The following is a 21,183-nucleotide window of genomic DNA, read 5'->3' as shown; positions in this document are numbered from 1 at the left end:
AGAGAGAGAGACTGAAAAACAATGTACATTTTAGCAGTACTCAGCTGCGCATTTCATCTTGCGATACAGCAGCATTGTAGACCTTACTTACAGGAGTAACGTAGAACTGAGCTCTGACTCTTCAGTACTAAAGCCGTTGTACTTTCAACAAAAGAAAACCACTAGTTAAAGGATCTCTTCAACCTTGCTGTGATGAATTCTATGAAATAAAGCTGCAGGAATGGAATTAGTAGGTCTAATAGTAGAATAAATCCCTCTCAAACCCAAAGTTTCTAAGCACTGCTGTGTGTCAAGTGTAAGCTGACATTGTGATGTTCCCCCCTCCCAAAGGGGGGGTTTCCCATTTCTCCCTATTTAAGATGGCTGTACAGCACTCAGAGTGTCAGCAAAGTCAAATGAGTGCAAACAGGGCACTAACAGTTCAGTCTTGAGGGCTGATTACAAGTCTGAAGCAAGAAAGATGGAGAAAAGTTTTACCCACCAAGGCACAAGTGGCTGATACCATTTGTGTCATCGCATCCTGTAAACATCTGGAAGTATTTTTAATCTTACAGAACTACTTTCTCACTGGAACTCTAAATTCATCGAGTAATTGCTAGCAGGTAGAGCAGATCACATTGTTAGTCCAGGGTTTGAGCATTAAAAAAAAGACTATTTGCACCAAGCACTTGACTTAAGATTGCCTTGTATTACAGCCATCTCAGCTTTAAAGCCACATCACTGCACATCTCCATCTGCACTGTAGGGGATCAAGTGGAAACAGAGCATGCGCTTGTTAGACTGCAGCAATTTCCCGAGATCAAGTAATCTTAAAATCATGGTTTTGTATTGTAAGAATGGATAGTGATATTTTAATCCATCAGTGTGTATATAGTAGCCATTTCATCTATGTACCATTTACATCCCAGTACTGTGGCCTTCATTTAACTTATTAACATTTTAAAGATGTTGTGTTTCTGACTTTACACTAAATAAAAACTTCTGATTTGTCTCAATTAGTTTGAACATCTGTAAACTCTAAAACTTCACTCTCTCCAGCTCTGCTATCATCTTAAGTGTTTCTATGCAGCCAAAATGTCTGAAAGACTAGATGTAATTAGCAAGTGTGAAGAGTAAACCTGGGTTAATTGATATATTTTCAGCAAAGCTTCCAGTTCCAAACTCACCTGGTGTTTCCACCCATGAATTTTGAATTTCTGTATACTTTTCTGTTCTGGCTAAAGGAAGAAGGAAAAGGATTGGCAGATTGTAACCAGCATTGTCAAAGCTAAAACTTGCATTTCTCCATCTGAGAGAACTTTAAGCCAAGTTAAAAGAGATTTGACCTTTTCTTACACAGGTAGTGAGCTCTACATTAGACAGAAACCAGAATTACTTCATCATATCTTCATGAAGGTGAAAGCTAACAGAGGAGTAGCTTCAGTTGTAATTAAAGAGGCTCGGTCTCTTATGTAGCCTCCCCTGAATATAACAGTCTGGGATTGGGCATCATCAGTAAAACTGCTTTTACTAAGCCATGATGTAGCTGCCGTGCAGAAAGATATCTTCTATCTCTGGGTAATCAAGGTCATTAAGTCAGTATTTAAGTGAGATAGGCCTTACAGAGAGTCAGTATTGGTGCAAACACCATCCTTGAGTCATGGCCTCCTCAGATCATTTTACCCATAATAAACAGCTCTTTGTTTACTGAAGTGCCATACAAGCAAAGATGCTGATGGGGCATTAATCAAGACCTTATGGGAACCTTACTAAACTCTAAGGGAAGACTAGCAACCCCCCTGGGAGTGACCAGTCCCTGGGATAACTGTATCACACCAAACAACCCCCTCCTCCTCCCAAGCCCCAACCCCACCCCCCCAAAAAAAAAACCAACAAAAAACCACAAACCAAAAAAACCCACCCCAATAGATAAACACTACCCCCAAAACCACAGCTGAATGCTGTAAAAAAATCCAAAGGACTTTTACCAGGCTCAGACAAGACACATTCAGTAGAAGTGCTGAAGTGTTCCCTGACAGCTCACAGTAGTTGTTATTAGCAGGGTAACAACTTCTACCTATTGGTCACAAGTGTCAGGCAAGAGGAGGAATCTGGACTCTTCACTTAACCTTTTGAGTTTAGACCCTAAGTAAAGAGGAGGGAACATGCATTAAACCAAACAAAAACCCAACAAAAAAAAAAACAAATACAACCAACCAACACACCCCATAAAACTCTCTCAAACTCTTAACAAAACCAGAGGCCTTTCCACATAGTTCACACAAAATTAGAGTCCAATACAATTAACTTTCAAATAGTTCAGCACAAGCACTCGAAGGCACTAGCTTCTGGATTAGGGTTAATTAACTGTTCATTTGTTAGAGGCTGCCATGGAATATACACTGACCCAATCTGCTGTGAAAATATTTAAGAGGTTCCTGGTGACTGCAGTTTTATTGTTCGTTTTAATATGCAGCTTTAACAAAACAACATTTCTTTTACAATATGCAGTTTATTTAAACTATGTTATGAGAATGCCCAGTTACTCACATCTGTAAAAAACTGAATCCATCAAAAAATCTATATTAATAAATTCCATGTTAAGCAAGAGTTATTAAATATTATTAGGAGGCAATGTACACTTAGCAAGTATTCTATAAACAGAGGTTATACCACTCTGGCTTGGAACATGAGAACTATAAAAGTTTGAAAAAAATCATCTGTATATGTCACTTTTGCAGTTTTGATACTGCATTCAGAAGTAAACCAAGTCACATTAATTACTGCATGTTCTAGGAGTATTCTATTTTAAAATAACTCTTAAAAATAAATTACAATGTCTAAAAAGTAAACAGGTGACCAGCCATATAACAAGATCAACTAAAATAAATAATTTACAATAGAAACTGTTGCTAGCACTAAATCATACAAAAACAATTATTGCATTTAGCTCTGCACAGAAAAAATACCTTTTCTCGTAGCAACGTGAACCACTATAGATGCTACATCTATACTATCATCCTCTTTCAGCTGAAAAGTGTAAACCACTAATTTTGTGCTAGAGCTGCAAAAATATTATAATTTATTCATTTTAAAAAATATTTAAAGTAAGTTATCTCCAACTAATACTAATTTCTAGGAACCTTCAAATCTTAAGGATCTTCACCTTAAGATCAGCTGACTGACGTGTAATTTCACATTTATTCTGAATTCAAAACATCAGACAACTCCTCACATATAGTTCTCCTTAAAAAAAGGGAATCAAGGAACGTTAAAAGAGATCAGAGAATTCAAATAAGAACTTCAGTAGCAATAAGCCCCCCTTTTTCCTTCAAATCTCAGGAACTTGCCTGCTGTCAAGGCCCACTGAGGTGACATAGCAAAAGTTACCATCATCTAGATCTACAAATACTAGCTGGAAGTAACTCAGTCCTTCCGTACTCTTCTTTTGCGCACTGATTTCAGTGGACTATCTCCATAGCCTGTGTCTTCGTTAGCTTCTTTCACCTGGGGGGGGGGACCAAAAAAAAGCAGCATTAAAATTTTAAACCAGTTTTGATTATCACAACTGGCATACTACTTTATCCCCCTTCCCCTCACCCTCATCACTGTATCACTAAATCCAACACTTCAGCAATAGGACATTTTTTTCCTAATACTAATCTATCAATAAATAAAGTAGGTGGAAGACTTTTTCTTTCTATATGCAGAAGGAAGAGACCAGTACATCAAAACTAATGTCAGGAATTTGGTTTTGCCCATTTACTGCCTGGTTTAAAAGCAGACAATGCATTGCTTTCTCACTTCCCTGCATCACCTAATGGTAAGCACCTCATTTAGAAGGAGCAGCTCACAGACTGGCGGAACCTGAGTGAGAATATGGCATACATGATACCTTCCAAGTAGGTCACCAAGTAACTCATGACTGAAATTTGTACACCTGAAAATACCCTGAGAAGAGCAAGACATAACCTCACTGTGACAGCATGTAATGGCGTACACACAGATACTGTTATTATGTTCACAGAGAATCACATGCATCTTAATGGATTCATCAGATACTGTGTTCCCAGGTTAAGTTTAAGGGAAAAAAGACCCCAAACTTCTTAAAGGAGGAATTACTGAATAAGAGGTAATTAATGGAGAATTTCAGTGCTGAAACAATGCAACCTCATGTAAGGTACAGTTTCTTAGAGGACTTCTATATGAAAAGGAGTTAAGGTTACATTAAACAACTCCTCTAATCTGGGAAGGGACTCATTTAGGGAGTGGCAAGCACAGGATGACCAACAGAAATACTGTGGGTGGATCTAAAGCATCTCAGACATACCACTGTTACCAAATGAAAGGATAATGAGCAGTTGACAAGCAAGAAAAGCACATACAAATTCCATTCTACAATGTAATTTTCTGAAAAACATTTTACAGATTATCTGGTGACTGTATTAACCTGTACAAGAGAAATGGAACTGCAGGTGCTGAATTCAAGACCAGTATGGGTCATTTTGATTAAACCCCTATTTTAACAACAACAAAAAAAGTCTTACTGAAAGGCTATTTGTTTAGAATCACATGTTCCATCAGTTAAGTAGCATGATATAAAGAGACTGACATCTGCTGCAGCAGCCCAATTTAAGACTTGATTCATTTAATAACTTGTTAAAAACTATACTCCTGTAAAAATGTTTCATGTTTAGAGACCTGCATGATCACTTCATACTATACCTGTATTTTACAATAAATATCACCTCTTAGCCAAAATTACACAGGAAGAGACATGTTTCACAAACCTATAGAGAGCAGTTGAGGTGTCCTACTCAAACATAACATCCCCCCTCATGATTTGTTTTATGTCTTAACAAAAGAAAAACTCTCGTGGGTAACTGAGCTTAGTTAGAAGAGTGATGTTGGATAAGGACAAAGCAAAAATGGGGAAAAAAAAAAAAATCACAACCTTACCTCATCTTCTGAACTAGATTTATTTGACTTATCACCTTCTTCTTGACTTGTATCTGCAACGTCATTTTCTTCTTCTTCACCCTCATCTTCTGCAGAAGAAACTAGTTTTACTTGGTAAACACAACTACATTAAAAATGTACTATTTCCAGAAACTCCAGCAAGGAAGGGAGCCAATCTCAGTCTTAGAATGAACTGCTAGTTTACAATAACCCTTAAAAACATCTCCAATACAGAGAGTAGAATTCTCATTATTCAGTAGAAATTGATCGCTGTTGGATTTACTAACTAATTTTAACAGCTTTGGCATTCTCTCTTTTCACGATAGCACATACTTTCAGACTTTTAATTGACCAACTAAAATGACAACTTTCAGTTGGTTTCCTTCAGGGGAAAAAAAAAAAAAAAAAGCAGTTTTCAGTATTTCACATCTACTGTATTTTCAGGCTGTATGAAGAATTACTAAAATAAGTGACCAATAGAATAATTCAAGGTACAACCCTCCCACAGACAGGATGAAAGACTTATGTTAAAGACTTAATGTGTCTGTAATAGCTTTTAAAGGTACATGTATCTGAACCATTCAGATGTGTTCAATATATGAAATATTCAGAACTGACAAAAATCACACATCATTGTCTACAAACACACGAAGACTAGTGGAACCACATTAATTTCCTAAAAATGAAGAATACTGAGAAGAGCCTTACTTTCTGCTTATATTTATCAAAGAACTATTAGCTATGGAATGTTACTCGCTGGAGGTTGTTAAAGACAAAAAGATGACTCGGAGCACAGCAGGTTATGCATATTCAAAGATAACTGGCTGTAATTATTGGCAATGCAATCTACAAAATAGTCCTATTCATATCTTTACAATCAAACAGCAAGCTGGCTTGCTCATCTTACCATCTTCAGCAGTATCTTCATTTCCTTTTTCTTCTAATTCTGTTTCATCATCATCTAACTCCTCTCCCGCTTGGTCTAGTTCTCCTTTTGTAATTGGCTTAGATATATCAGGTTTTTTAAAGTCAATATCTTCATCTGTTTTCTACAACAAATCAAAACTCAATTTACACTTAAACTAAGAATTAAACAAAAGCCACTGTAAGCTAAGCAATATCAATGGCCCATTGAAAGGGCGTACTGTTGCACAGATGATCACAGTTTTTAAATAAATTATTAAGAGTAAAATCAAATAAAAATATAATAAGTTTCTCTTACCTTTGTTGGCCAGCAGAACAACACCCCTAGACCAACAGGGAGAGCTAAAGTCAAGATGTAAAGAACCCAGAGCCATGGGTGGTCTTCTGCAGCAGTCACCAGTTGACTAAACATACCAGGCTACATTAAAAACAATTATTAATTTTTCATTTACATGCCTCTCAACACTTAACTTTACAAAGCATACTGTAAATATTTTAAGCTTTATGTTGCCTAAAGAACACCCTTCTTTACTTCTATCTTTTAATGACTAAAACAATATTGGATTTTAATACTAGTAAAGTAACAGCTTGACAGACCGCAAATGAATAGTAGGTGCTAAGTAAGAAGGAACAAACGTGGTACTCCAAATGTACCAGACTGGCCACTACTCAATTTTGCAAAGCGACATCTGGAGTCTTGGCAAGCTCACACTTTACACCATTCCCAGCTACTTTGTTTCTATCCCACACTGTGCTAACTCGGCTGGAAGTTTCCAAAGCATCAAGAACCTCAGAGCAGCAGGCAGCCTCCTGAAAAACAGTGTCGTGCTCCATCTGTACTACCACGTTCTCTCTTTTGACAGCTAATTATTCAGGGAGTAAACTGTCCTCCCAGCCCAGTTCTGACTTATATAGTAGAGGGACGTAGGTAGGCCAAGTGCCTGGTCCAGCGAGACCACTGGAAAGGGTACATCAGAAACAAAGGGAGGAAGTTTGAGAGATACAGTGGAGTGAGAGTACTCAAAGGGAATATTTTTTTGCTGTTGTGTGTATAGGCATAGATTCAGGTCCAGACATAAAATCATATATTTCAAAAAAGGGCAAGGATGTGGGAGGTGCCCTTCCTAACTGCATGGGAAGATATGCTGTTGCAACCTGCTCATCCTGTGATGCTCATCCTGCGACAAACAGCAGCTGTCAGGAATTTGACACATTTGCCACTAACCCATCATTTCTTTCCCACAACTGCAGGCCTCTTGTCACTCAATCAAAGAAAATACAAGACTGTTAGAAAAACTGTAGCCACTACAGGCAAACACTAGAGGGGCTCACGATCCCGTATGTCAGAATAAGTCAAGCCTTCGCACGTGAAAGAGCTCTAGAAACAAGTGTGGATACACACATCAAAACAGAAGAACAGTTACAGCTCCATAAACGTGTACTGTTTTCCAAGCTGCATAATATACATCCCAGCAGCTAAAGGCCTAAAATTATTTCTCATGGGAGGGAAACATGCAAAGAACATACATAATAGAGTTTTCCACAAGAAATAAACAAAAGAACAAACCCCAAACACAAAACTCCACCAAACCAAAAAAAAAAAAAAGGTCTTTGAGTGCAAGTAACTCAGCTTCCATTTGCTGACAGGTACTCAATTTCGTGTATCACCATGAACAGAACACTTAACCTATAGTGGAGCCCATATCCCACTAGTGTTTAAGTAAAATGCTGTACCCTTTTAATTTCAAGAGGGTATTAATCTGGGAATAGTAAAAAGCCAAGCTATGAGAAAAAACAACCCTATCATAGTTAGTACAAATATTAACTGCAAACAAATTAATACTGTCAGCATTAACTGACAGAAAATTCTTCCAAAAGCACATCTCTCACTACTTTTGGCTATCAAGAACATAAAGTTTATACCTCATTAGCACCTGCTACTAATTTCTTCAAGCCCCAGCCATCTGCTGCCCAGCGATCTGCTACTTCTTTTTCTGAACATATAATGAAGTTATCAAAGTAGATACCAGACGTCATAGACCAGAGTTCTAAACCAATAGCACTGACAGCAGTCATCTTGAACGGGTGACTATCTTCAAAATAGTCTGGGTTTGGTATTTTCCGAGGGCTCCAGACTCCCTTTAATGGAAAAAGGGAAAAAGAAAAAAAAAAAAAAAGGCAAACGAAAAAAAGTACTCACATTACTTATACCTCACTAAAAGCCAACAAACTCTGAAACAAATTTTAAAACAACTGGAACCTCCTGACTATTTAAAATACACTATTTAAGAAGACAAGCAATTGATTTAATCTACATAAAACCAGAACTGGAAGTAGCCCATAGAATTTTGGTAGCTGCAGCTCCATTTTCTGTTTAGGAGAGACCTCCTAAAACTAATGGATTTGTTCACAGAGGGTTACAGTAATAACTGACTGTACACAGTATCTCCATTCTTGCTGGTACTGGTGATTCCAAACACACTCTTTTAAAGTTTCCTAGAGTAACTCTAGGAAACAAATTTCCTAATACTGAAGGGGAAATATGCTATTAGCATTACTTCTTCCTCTAGTCTCTCCTCTGACACATAGCTTTGGGGTTTGCTCATCAATATAGCATATACATTTCTGTAAGGGCACTGCTTAATGTTTTGTGGCCACTGATGGGATCTTCTGAGGTAAGCAACTATTCTCTGGTGGCCTAAGACTGCAGGGGAACTACATCCCATGGTCCATATGGTTCCTTCCATTATGTGTATAATATGTTTTGTGCCCCCCTCCCCCCCCCTTGTCTCAACTGACAGCTACTGTAACCAGAAGCATTAGGGAAAATTTTATGGAAGGAAAATTCAGCTTTATTATACCTATGCAAATTAGATTCATATTTTGTTTGCAAATGTGCTTAGGTTCTTAAACTCATAGAAATCAGATTCAAGTACTCTCCAGCCATAATACAAAGTAAGTTTACTTAATATCAAACTGATTTCCTTGTAACTGTAGGTAGAAGGGGAATTTTATTATTGATGCTTCCACTAAAATTTAACTAGTAAGTCAATCTGTTTAATGAAAAGTTTAATTTTTTTAAATTAAAAAATGTTGACTTAAACCCCCAACAAAAAAGGTCAATATTTCACTAAATAACATGATCCAGAATACAATTATACAGAACATACTAAGTGATACAAGTGCAAATTTTGCCAAAAGTGACTTTTAGCAGAGAAATTGTTTTAATATGGGCAGCATTTATATTTTCCAATGTACTTAAAGAACACACAAAAAAGCTCAAAATGTTAGTGAGGGTATTCACGTTCTAAAATATAAAACATACTACATATATTTATTACTTTGAATTGCCTGCTCTGTTACTTTCAACACTCTGTTACTTTCAACTACTCCGTACTTTTTAACAAAGACTATTTCTATTACCTGATAGTTTGGATTATCTATCAAAGGTGCTTTCCATTTTCCTTTATAGTTTGGGTTATTCTTCATGGGACGCACCCAGGGGCCACAACCAGGTGCAGCCTCACACTTCGGATTAGAGATCTGAGGGGCTTCCCAATCCCCATCCATTTCTTCATCCCTACATAAAAGACAAGAAGGTAGAAACAGCTGATTTGAGATTGGGCTGGTCTGAACACTAGCAGTCAGTCTGAAGCTAAGGTCCATACACATCTTCCTTTAACAATCTCAAAATTTTGACCAGTTCACAGAACTTTACCTAACATTAGCAAATTTTTTTTTTTTTGGAGGACTGCTATACTCTAAAAAATATTCTGGTTTTGTTTATGTATCTTCAAAAACCAAAAGGCAATAAATATGTTCATTTTTCTCTAAAAGCAGCCCTCCAAAAGAAATACACATTCCAACTTACTCCCTCAAAAGACAATGAGATTTGGATTGACTTCTGATCCACAATTCAACCTGCCACAGGCAATAGGCAGGCTTATCTATAAGACCTGTTAAAAACCTGCACTTACTGAACCAAGATCTTACCAGTCCTTTGGTTTTTTTGCATTAGGGTCTGGAACATACTGTGGTTCATCATGAAGCCATCCCTCAGGCTTTACAGCATCAGGATCTTCTATTTTGGGAGGCTCATCTTCATCCCTTCAATTACAGACTTATGTTAGAAAATACAGCAGCTGTATTTTGAATCAGCACCTGAAACACAGCACCTGACTTTGAATGAATGTTTTGTTCAGAGGACTGTAACTGGCATGAAAGGCGTGATTTTCAAAGGCACATGAGAATTAGATACAGTGATCATGAGAATTAGACATGCAATTATCTGTTTATAAATATCTGAGTTATATTTACATTGTTTAAAAGTACTACTTAGCCCAGAAATTGCTGCCATTAACCAGCAAGTGTCAGTTGGATCTTACCATTAGGTTTTTCCCTCCTCTTCCTAAGTTGCCATGTGAACCATAGTTCACACAGAAGGAAGTAGAAATCACTGAATGTAAACTAAGACTATATGGTGAAGAAAAAACCCAATTCTTCCTAATCTCTCAGGTATAGTAATCTTAGCTATTAATTGCAACCATGGAGGGTAGAAATTGAGCAAAAAGCACAATTTTTATTTCCTTAGAAGATGACCAGATTTTTATACCAAACTCAATTATGTTTCCAAATTTTAGTGCTTCTAGTAGTGAAACATATCCCAACTGCTATTAGCAAAAAAAAGACAAGTAAAACCAAACAAATCCTTTAGATGAAGGACTTGCAAGTAAAATGTATTGTACAGATAAAAATGTTCTCCTTACCAGTCATCTGGTTTGACAGCATTCGGATCAGGTATTTTTGGTCTCTCATCCCAGTCCTCAGGCTTCTTATCACTAGGATCATCTATTTCTTTGTGAGGGTTTACTGGAGGAACCATATCCTCAAGAAGACTTCCTTTACTGACAACCAGTTGGTCAATTAAAATTTCAAATGTATCATCTGGTTTTAGCACTAAAATGAGTAAATTAATATTAAAGCAGTAATGGAAGCATTCATTTTACAAATCTCTTTAAACAAAACCTATGTAATAAGCACAAACTTAGACAAATTATAGCAAACAGAATCCTCACTAGCCACTCAAGTACTGGATCTGAACACAAAACATTAGAATTGCTACTGTGGGGAAGTATGGCAGAAATCAGGTCTCCCTAAATGAAACTTCTTGCACATCCAAGCACATTGTAAGAGATTTTTCAAAAACCTATTACTTGACCAAAATTCTGTTTCATTTTAAATTACGGTTTCACACCAGAAACACAGGAAGCATGGAAACGCAGGAGTTGCATCAGTAATACAGCTAAAGGATCAAAATATTTTCTCTCAGATTCAAATCTGACAGCCATTTCCCTAAAGTGCAGATTATGAATACAGAAAATTCTTTCCAAATGTTTTGGTATTTTACAAGTGTAACTGAGAAGCCAGGGTCATAGAACTGTGTTGTGACAAACTCAGTAAGAGACACACTCAGTAACAGACAGAGAGTCAGTGACACTCTATCCACATCCATTTCTAATAATCAGTGAGCACATCTGCATGTTCAAGCATCCATTCAACGAACTATTAAACTAAATACTATTCCACTTTTATGGCAGTTTTATAAAGATGGATGATGAAAACCAGAGTAAGAGTCTCATAATGACTGTCTGATAATAGCTAATTAAGCTCCTGCAGCCTAGAAGTTTTCAACAGTATTAAAATACCCATAAATGAAAAAGTTAAACCCCTGTATCACTTCAGATACAATGCAAAGAACTGATTTTTAAACTTCTGTTATCAGTCACATAAAGCATTAGAATCACACAGCTCTATGAAGTCTATTTGAAAAATTGTAACAGAATAAATGCAATCTGGAGTTTAAGTATCTTTAGGCATAATTTCTAATGAACAGCCCAAATACAGGAACACATGCACTCCTTTACCCCAAGAACAGTTTTGTTTCACTTATTCCCATTATCTAAAAGTGAAGGCTTATGGTGGCACACTACAGTAATCTATTAAAAAAAAAAAGTTACTTTTCCCATGGCACAGCAGTTGAACATGCCTTCTATTATTATTCCATGGAAGTTCAAAAGTACAATCAATTTTGCTGAAAAAAGAACCAAGAAATTAAACTTTCACCTCTGCTATACTGTTTGTTGGCACAGAAGGAAATGTCACATGAAGTAAAACTAGCTCGTATTGATTCATCTTCAGAGAATATGGTAGCATCTGCTCATACACACTCCTGCAGATACAGGTGTGAGAACTCTTAACAAGTGAAGGAGAGTGGCATGTGACATGCTGCAGATGTAACTGAATTCCTGTGAACTCTGATGCCTTCCTGGAATATTGGACAGCTGTGTGTCTTTCAGTATCTTTAACAAAAGTATTTTTATTATACATACTGAAAATATTAATTCTTCACATTAAAGGCTGACCAGGACCGGTATTCTTTCCTGTAGCTGAATATTAAACAGCAGCATTCAGAAGTCACTCATATGTCCTGCAGTTAAGCCCAGTCATTACGTCATTTAAACCCAGTCATTAAACCATTTAAGCCCAAATCACTAAGCAACCACCCCTCAGAATTAACAAACTATTACAAGCAAAAAAATCAGGCTCAAATACAAAGCTTCAGGGGACTGAAACACAGTTTTAATCTCTCCTTTCCAACTTAAACTTGTAAGAATTAAGCAAATACCAAGAGTATACAGATGCGTCTTCTTGTCCAAATAGAATTTCTTTAGGTCTACGTCAGGACGTTTTGCATGTTTTTCATCATATTCTCCAGTTTTAGGATTCTTATGTCTGAAGATAAAGTGTAGTTTGTAATCTTCTCCACATTTATCTGGTCCAAACATAATAGTATAAGGTGTTTTGTCAAAAAAATATTCCTGTAGAAGCAAGAAAGCTGAGCATGTGTTATACTGTATATTTTATGCAGTTATACTGTACATTTTATGAAGTAATTTTGGGTACTTCATTCCTTCATTCCCTTGATGTTATGGCATAAGGCATAGTTGCCTTTTCCTAAAAGGTAACTGAAAACTGGTAAACAGAATTGACCTGTCCTCTCGCGTTGCTGGGTGCTGTCTGTTCTCAGGGAATGGAGTAACTAGAGATCACTTAAGCCTCTGAAAGGAGGATTATTTAGACCTTACCCTTCCATTAAGTAGAGATACCTGTCACAAATCAACACACCCAGGTATCTATATTTTTCTACAAATGATAAACTAAAAGATGGAAGGGAACTTGTTATTGTTCTTCATAACAATTTTATTTTTCAACAAACCCCAGAAATATTATTATTTGGTATTTTATTACTCTTTTTGCTGTACATTAAATAACAGCAACAGTAATATACAACCCTGAAAATGTCAGATACAGTGATTCTCCTTCAGAGTATGCTGCATTAAACTGGGATTTTTTTTCAACTACCTGTATGACTTTTGTACTTGAAATGCACAGTAACATGGTGCCTTATATCCTTAAGCAATTGCCTGAAGAAGACCACTTAATTTCTGGAAGTTTTCTTCTTGAAAGATATATTCTGACGTAAATGTATTAATTAAAATAAGTCCATATTCTTAAGTTTTCTGAATGCAAAGTAAAACTTTCACTTTATGCACTACAGAAGTGCAAGTATTTTAAGTTTGGCCCCTTTTACAACACTCAACAGTCTAAGGAAAATGTCAGTGATAAGAATTAACAATAATTAACTATCTAATAGCAGTATGCCTATATACAGCATTGAGACATGTCCAATTTCAAAGTTTAAAAAACAAAAACCAAAACCACAAAGAAAATCAAACAAAAAATGAGAAAGAACAGTGGTTCTTTTAAGTTACCTCACCACAAAGCCAGTGAAATTCCAAACCAGTACATCATGAATTGTGAGCAGGCCATAAACAGGCAAATTTTGCATTTGCCATCTTCTGGTTTACCTTGTAGTAAGACAACGTAAAACTCACAACTTCAGTTTTACCATCGTTTACGTATCTTTCCATTATGAAAGATGTCATGCTTCTACTTATTTTCCTACAGTCTCTACTTTTAATACTGTTAAATCTGTTAGTACTCAAGTTATTTGAACATAAAAAAAAAAAACCCACACTGGCATACAAATTTTAGGGAAGACCACAAGGAAGCTGCATTACAGGCTGTATTAATACATCCTGGAAATGCTTACAAGCAGCTTCTTACATACGTTGTCATCTCCTAGACTCTTGCAAATACAGATATTATCCCCCACTGTTAAGTGGCTCTTCCTGACTGCTGATTTGCAGTCAAGTCCTATGCTGTCAACACAAAACTTACGTTGCAGAAGCTCCTAGGTCATAATCCACTGCCAGTTCTCAATGTTAAAAAAGTTGCTAAAATACTCTCCATCACAGGCTAGACAGCTTGTATCTACACCTCAGTGCAGTGGCAAAAATACTGAAATGGAAACAATCAGTGCCAGAACTGAGACTTGGCTAGAAAAGGCACTATTTTAAACACTGGCATGGTAATGAAGAGTTTTGCAGAAAAGTTTGGAAAGGGCAGGCAAGTCCATGTCAATATGTTAAGGGATAAAAATAATCTACAGAATGGTCCAGCATACTAAGGCACTTACTAATTTTTCACACATGATCATTCAGGCTTTTTCCGGGGAACAGAGATTCCCCATCCCTTTCAGTTTCTAAATCCAAGCCATGACCCCTTTCTAAGATGCTATGTTGTGTGCCATGCAGAAAAAAGGTGTTTCACAAATTGCAAGTTGAGATTCTACAGCTTCTATTACTGCAGAAAGTCAGATTAAACAGACAAAGGGGCCTTTGTCCTGGATATAAGACATCACTTGTGCAGAACTAAGAGTACATTAATCACAGCAAACTCTTTATTCTAGCCTTCTGAAATTCACATTTTGAAGTTTCTTGTGAGAATATAGATCTTACAAACTTAAAGTAAGTTTTAAAGTTTCATTAAAATAAATGGAAACTATAACAAGAATAATATCAAATATTCCACCAGTAAAAAATGCACAATTCCAAATATTTTGTGTGTATATAATAAATTATATGTATATTATTACCTTGGCCAATCTTCTGTTTAAACATTTGGGAAGCTTTTAAGAACTTAGGATGCATTAAGAACTTAGATGCAATTAAGAATTAATTTCTTATTGACATTTCACAAACACAATTACGCATTTCTCAAATGAACAACTGACAGCAAATGTTAAGTATGAGGACATACCAGATTCAAGTCACTGCTGCTGGAAAGAAGTTTAATATATGCACCACCACAGTCAATGCCTTCTTGAAAATTCACTTCATATCTGGGCAAGTTAAGAAAAACAACAAAACATTTGAAGTATCAGAAAAATATAAATTAATAACTAATTGCAATTCTAATTATGAATACATTAAGACTGTATTAGTCACTATAGTCCAAACACTTCTATGTGACCAAAAGTTCTTAATTGCCATGTGAGCTAATACAGCAGCAATGTCCATCAAAAAATGCCACAGTAGCAACTGCTATAGTAGCTATCACCAGTAAGGAAAGTTTCAAGGCAGTATCAATCAACATGCAAACATCAAAGTGAAGTAAAAATGGGCAAGAGTTCTACAAAGCTTGTGCCACCTCTGAAACTGACCAGATGACACATAGAATTTACCCAGAGGAGTTATCTGGACATATCTGTCAATACAAGAAAGCAAGTCTGAATATCACAAAAAAGCAGTCATATTGCCATAGTGCTCATGATCACTAATACTGCTATAACATGTTCAAGATTCTAGTTGCTTTTATGGAGCTACACAAGTGTTCTGGAAATGGAAAACCTCAAACTCCATATGATTTAGATCCTAGAATAAGACTGAAAATTAGTTAGCTTTTTCAGAAATCTTGTAAATATTAATTTTTTTCCAAAAATATTTCAAGAGTTTAATTGTATCTTATTCGATTACTAAATCATCCATACTTACAGTTCTGACAGCTCTGGATAGGATAAGGTAAAGCTATGTGTAAGTCAGTATTTTTCTACAGACATTCACATTATCTTCGTGATGCAAAGATTTTAATAATACTTAATCTTAAGCAAATATAAGATCTGAGGGATTACTTACTGAACAATCAAAGGTTTATCATCAAAAATAAATTCCTTTGTTAGCATAGCTGATATTGCATGATGCTTTGCGACTGATTTTAACACTAATCCTCTGTCTCCAGGCACTGTGTTTTCTTTCAGCTCTTCTACTTCCCATTTTCCTAACACACACACACAAACACAGAGTCTTTGAAAGAAATGTAGGCTGAAGTAAAGAAATTACAGCCCCACTGAAAGCAAATAAAGACCAATTGCTAAAGTAGGGAAAAAATCTTGACATCTGATGTCAAAGAAGTTAAACAATAATAATCCAATCCAATACTGGTAATCCTGCTGTGGATACAAAACCTTACTGAAGTCCAGCTTACATTTCCCAAATTAACTGCTGTACAGCACTCAAACTGTGTCCCCTCCCCCAGTTAAAAAAAAATTATGGTACACAAATTTGTTGCTCCCATTTTTCTATCAAATCAATAACAGAATGTTGTAACCAGCACTTTTCAATAATTAGAAACTACTAGAATTCCAGCTCCACAGTTAAAGGATAAAAATAAAAACTGTGTCATGCCAAAGATCCATCTAACACACTGTTCTGGCTCAGACAGCAAGAAGGAGAGAAAGCTTAGGGAAAAACAGAGCAAGTAGTTTTAACTACAATAAGTGATAAGCTTTTTCTTTCTTCTTTATCCCAAGTAGCTCTTTCTACAGCAGTAAAACTCGTAGTATCATAAATGTTACAGCCAAGAAAATTATCAAAATCTCAGTTTTACATGTAAAACAGAATTTTTCAGCTCAAAGGAAAAAAAAAAAGCCATGGACTCCAAAGTAGGAAAGAACCACATCCTTATCACAATCCACCATAAACCAATGAAATGAAATAGAAAAATGTACACATTTAACATTAAATGTGTTTACACCACAAAATGTCATTAAGTTTATTGCACAAACCTATAGCATGTGTAAACTTCCACTGGATTTCTGTTTAATTGCAAGTATTTCTGTTAAGTGCTAAACCTAAAACCATCTCTTCTATACCGATTTACACACCAAAACCCTACAAGTTATGTTTGCTTACCACTTTCTACTAACATTGACTTCATTTGACAAAAGAGCAGTGTCAAATACTTTTCTACTGCAGCAGAAACTTTTCCTGTTCTCCCTACTTTATAGAATCACAGAATGGCTTGCATTGGAAGGGACCTTAAAGATCAACTAGCTCCAACCCCTCCGCCACAGGCAGGGACATCTTCCTTGAATGGTTAGGGACACTTTCTCTTGAATGAAATAAATTCATATCGCAAAATTATTGCCATGGATCACACATCTGTTAGTTTAAAATCATATTAAAGCAGGTATTTCTAGCCTAGGAATTTGTAAGTGCAAACCCCAATGATAAAATCCATCAAAACAACTTTTTCATTATTACTTTACAGATTTTAGACTACTGTAAGAAAAAACTGTACAATAACTACTGGAGAACCCTATATTGAAGCACAGGCATTCTGAAAAAGTATTTTAAAGAAAAACATCATTCAGTTTAACACGTTTGTTTCAGAGGCTAGACCTGGAGGCTGGGCTGGAATAAAATTAATTTTCTTCAAGTTTAAACCATGACAGAGTCCAACCCATGAATCAGTAGGACAGACACAGCAACACAGAACATGCTGCTTTAGAAATGTTTAACAACCAAAATTGAAATGGTACATCTTTCTGACATGATTTCAGAGAAGGTAGTTCGCAAGAAGCGCTATTCACAATCAATACTGAGTATTCAGATGCCAGAGGGTATTTTACTATCATTCATTGCAATACATTGTTGGGATGACAAAAATAGAAAATTCACACCAAGTGACCCAATGAGCAAAATTTCACATCTGTTTCAGGGTAACAGTAATTATACAAACTTTTTTCAAAGTTTTCAAAGAAAAGTTCAGCATAAGAGGTAGTTGCTTCTCAAAGAGCAACAGAACATCAGAAACTATACAGTGGAAATGAACATTAAAACCATTTACCATCATATTTAGAAATGTTTTCATCTGTGTCTTCTTTCTTGGTTTTAGACAACACCCACCTAAAACAAAAAACATAGTAGTCATTGAATTACTTATGCAAACCTGTATTATTTAACAAGCACAGGAAAATCAGCTTTTGCTTCTAGGCTGTGAATATGAGAAAATGATTTTGCTAGTCAGCATCATGGAACTTTGTGTAGTTCAAAAAACACAAAAGGAAAAATTTAAATAGATTAGTCTAAAACAGCATTTCAAAATACTTCCTAAGATTATAACTGATTATATAATTATAGCACTAAAGTAATTCAATTATTCTGAATAAACTTCAGTTTTATATACAAGGTGAGTTTGGCAAAATGTAAGAATTTTACATAAGCATATAATGTCAAAAATACATGGTAAATAGCAAGGTTCAAGTGTAACATCTTCAATATGATAAGGAAAAAAAATAATCGCCCGAACAAACTTTAACACTACCCGACAGTAACAGTACCCTTGCATAGCAAGGGACAAAAAGCAGAGGTAAAAGTGTCCAAATGACAAATGCAATCATGCATTGAACACATTCTAAGCGTATTGCTCACAGGGCACCACAACAGGGCAAACCAACTCCTTGATCTCCTTGAGACTATGAACAAGGCGAACTCAGCTTATCAAATTGAGGTCACCAAAAAATTTGAACATTTCACACATAAGACAAAAAAAAAAAAAAAAAGTAGAAAGAAAGAAAGGGCAATCCACCCTCATCTGGCCATACAACGGTTCTATCCCGAGCCATGTACAGGAATATCTTAAGCCAACAGTGTCACTGAACTCTTCATTGTATCAACTACAATACTACATTTTTGTTATTAACTCTACAAAGAACTATCTCCATTCATTCTGAACCATTCTCTGCACAGAGTATTTCAGTGATGAATAACTTTCCTGCTCAAATTTCAGTCAGATTTGCTTTTCCAGAGATGCTAGAAAAGCTTCACAATATAAATGGCAAACTAGATCCTTGGAAATAAAACATCTCTACAAGTCACACAGAAGATTTTCAAGATTCATTCTCAAAAAAAGCTATTCTATTCTGGTGATTTACCTAGTCAACTTATACACTGTTTCCCAAATTTTAGGAAAGAAAGGCAACACACTGCTTACTTTTTCATACAGCTTAGTTCCATAGTTGTTATCCTTATGTAAATTATGTACAGCTAGACCAAAAAAAACTCCCAAGCATTGTAAGCAAAAGCTCTGAATAGTAAATATAGCAGGAAGACAAACTCATCTTTTAACAGATCTCATGAAACTAGAAATTGGAGTGAATGACATTTTTCAAGTACCTCAGTCAGTTTTTGCATTTGTTAACCAATGTTTGCACAAAAACCAGCAACATATCTGAAATGTTAACTATCAGGCTTAACATTATGCTGTATTTGTAGCAAGCATTGCCAGCCTTCCCAATTGTAGCCCCTGTACAAATTAATTCTTATAGAGATACTAGCAGAAAAATGAACACAAAGTAAGTCCTCCCACTATACGTTAAAATGTTCGAAGTTTAAAATTTTAAGGCATAGACTTACCCAGCCAATACTGCATCAAAGGTTTCTGTAAAATACACTTCCCCAGTTGGCTTTGGAGTCCGGTACACAACCTAAAACACACATACAGGAGCATACTCTAACATAAATTACAATTGTTAAGTTGAAATACACTATCATACCTCTAGAAGTAGGTTCCACTAAAAACACCACTAAAAACAGACCACTAGATTTTGTTCATTAGAAGTATCTAACAGCAAAAAAACCCCTTTCCCCACCCCTCTCATTTTCACAGTTTGGGTGCATCCCTGCAACAGTGAGAAATTTCCCATCTGTGAATTTTAAAAAGTGCTTCCTAAAAACCTCATAACTAAAATACTGCTACACATCTTACGTGTAACAAAACCCCAGGAAATTTGCCAAATTTACCAAGCTTGCACCAATTCTCTGCTTCCTCCCTCTTTTTAGAAATGTTTTCCATTCTTCTGGTTTCCTGTCTACTTGGCACATTACAGTTGAGCTACACAGTAAAAAGTTGGAAAAATGATTTATAAATATTGCCCACATCTACTGCAAAGTAGAGCAAAATAAGCCAGGTTTTCTACGAACAAAGACAGTGCCAAAATGTAGCTGATGAAATCAAGAACAGGTCTAAAGTCAAAAAACAGTAAGACTAAGAAAAAGGCTTTGTATCTAGACTGAAGCACAGACTAGCAGAACCTTCTTCATGACCATGCATCATAGGCCGATGTGATTTTACACTCTGGCATAGCAGGATCATCTGTTAAGCTTGTCCTACGTGTCACGTACAGCAACTGAAAAGGACTGGCGGGTTTGACATCTACTCAGTTGTTAATTGCGTGTTAACTTGCTCTTTTTAAAAATACATTTGTCCACCAATTTCTCTAGTAGTTATAATTCTGTATCTTATTAATAAACAAGCATTAACTAAAGACTTCTGTCATCTTACCTCTAAGGAAGATTTATCTCCATCAACATCAGCTTCTTGAGACTGCTTGTCAAAATCCTCTCCTTCAACACTGGAATCCAGAGTTTCTTTGTTTTCAGTTTCTGCAGTAACTGAGCTAATTACCAGGACACCCAAGCACAGCCAGTCCCACTGGAGGTACATCCTGGTTATCTGAAAGTTTTAATTTTTTAAATTAAAATTTTTTAATTTCAATTTAAAGTTTTAAATTTCATTGCAAAGATATTATCAATACCGTTGGAATTTTACCCCAGATTTTATCTGTAGGAGAAAAAACATATAAGAAATACAGATCATAGAATCACAGAATCAACGCAGTTGGAAAAGACCTTTAAGATCACCAAGTCCAAAAGTATTCTAACTATAGTATTTTGGTAAAGCACTGTATCTTAATTTGAAAAATTTCTTACTAGACAGCCCTGACTCAGATTCTATTCCCCCTCCTGTTGTCCCTACAGTAGTTTGTAGCTTGTTCCCTTACCTCGCCAGGCCACAAATCTAGCAAGAATGTGACTGCAGTATATATACGTTTTTAAGGATTAAGACTGCTTTTATTTTTTTTTTTTTTTTATTCCTTAACAATCTAAACAAGTAACCAAAGTGAATCAATCTCCACAGTGTAGCAAAACGTAACATCCCTTTCATTAGGGAAAATGAAACTGATAGTTTGGATCTCCTGTGCCCATCCCTTGACCTTACTTTTGTTTCATGGCAAAA

General features: G+C 35.9%; 1 protein-coding gene across 2 annotated transcripts; it reads right to left on the bottom strand.

Annotated features, from left to right (window-relative positions):
- Window positions 1–2,414: 2,414 nt before the first annotated feature.
- On the bottom strand, window positions 2,415–20,675 carry CLGN (calmegin). Of its 2 annotated transcripts, XM_061441985.1 has the most exons (14): window positions 20,449–20,674; window positions 19,521–19,591; window positions 17,953–18,011; window positions 15,960–16,101; window positions 15,085–15,166; window positions 12,548–12,740; window positions 10,629–10,818; window positions 9,856–9,969; window positions 9,286–9,442; window positions 7,786–8,001; window positions 6,161–6,280; window positions 5,846–5,987; window positions 4,939–5,027; window positions 2,415–3,486 (listed from the first exon to the last, which is right to left on the bottom strand). In XM_061441985.1, the coding sequence occupies exons 1-14, from the start codon at window positions 20,608–20,610 to the stop codon at window positions 3,406–3,408; spliced, it is 1,818 nt and encodes a 605-aa protein (XP_061297969.1). In that variant the 5' UTR covers window positions 20,611–20,674; the 3' UTR covers window positions 2,415–3,405. The 2 variants fall into 2 exon arrangements, with proteins under 2 accessions (XP_061297969.1, XP_061297980.1); XM_061441996.1 differs by lacking the exons at window positions 12,548–12,740; window positions 15,085–15,166; window positions 15,960–16,101 and having other exon boundaries at window positions 20,449–20,675.
- Window positions 20,676–21,183: the final 508 nt, after the last annotated feature.

This window comes from Pezoporus flaviventris, unplaced genomic scaffold (assembly GCF_033815535.1).
Source record: "Pezoporus flaviventris isolate CSIRO_AGI_PZ_B2104156 unplaced genomic scaffold, CSIRO_AGI_Pfla_v1 ptg000002l, whole genome shotgun sequence".
Classification (NCBI taxonomy): Eukaryota; Metazoa; Chordata; class Aves; order Psittaciformes; family Psittacidae; genus Pezoporus; species Pezoporus flaviventris.
Note: the sequence above shows the minus strand (reverse complement) of the source record. Positions and strands in the feature narration are given on the sequence as shown.

Coding starts and splice junctions, on each gene's coding strand:
- CLGN (XM_061441985.1), bottom strand. CDS start 20,610: ATGTACCTCCAGTGGGACTGGCTGTGCTTGGGTGTCCTGGTAATTAGC. Junction 15,167..15,959: donor GATAAACCTTTGATTGTTCA/GTAAGTAATCCC, acceptor TAACTTGCCCAG/ATATGAAGTGAATTTTCAAG. Junction 5,988..6,160: donor TGTTCTGCTGGCCAACAAAG/GTAAGAGAAACT, acceptor GATTTGTTGTAG/AAAACAGATGAAGATATTGA.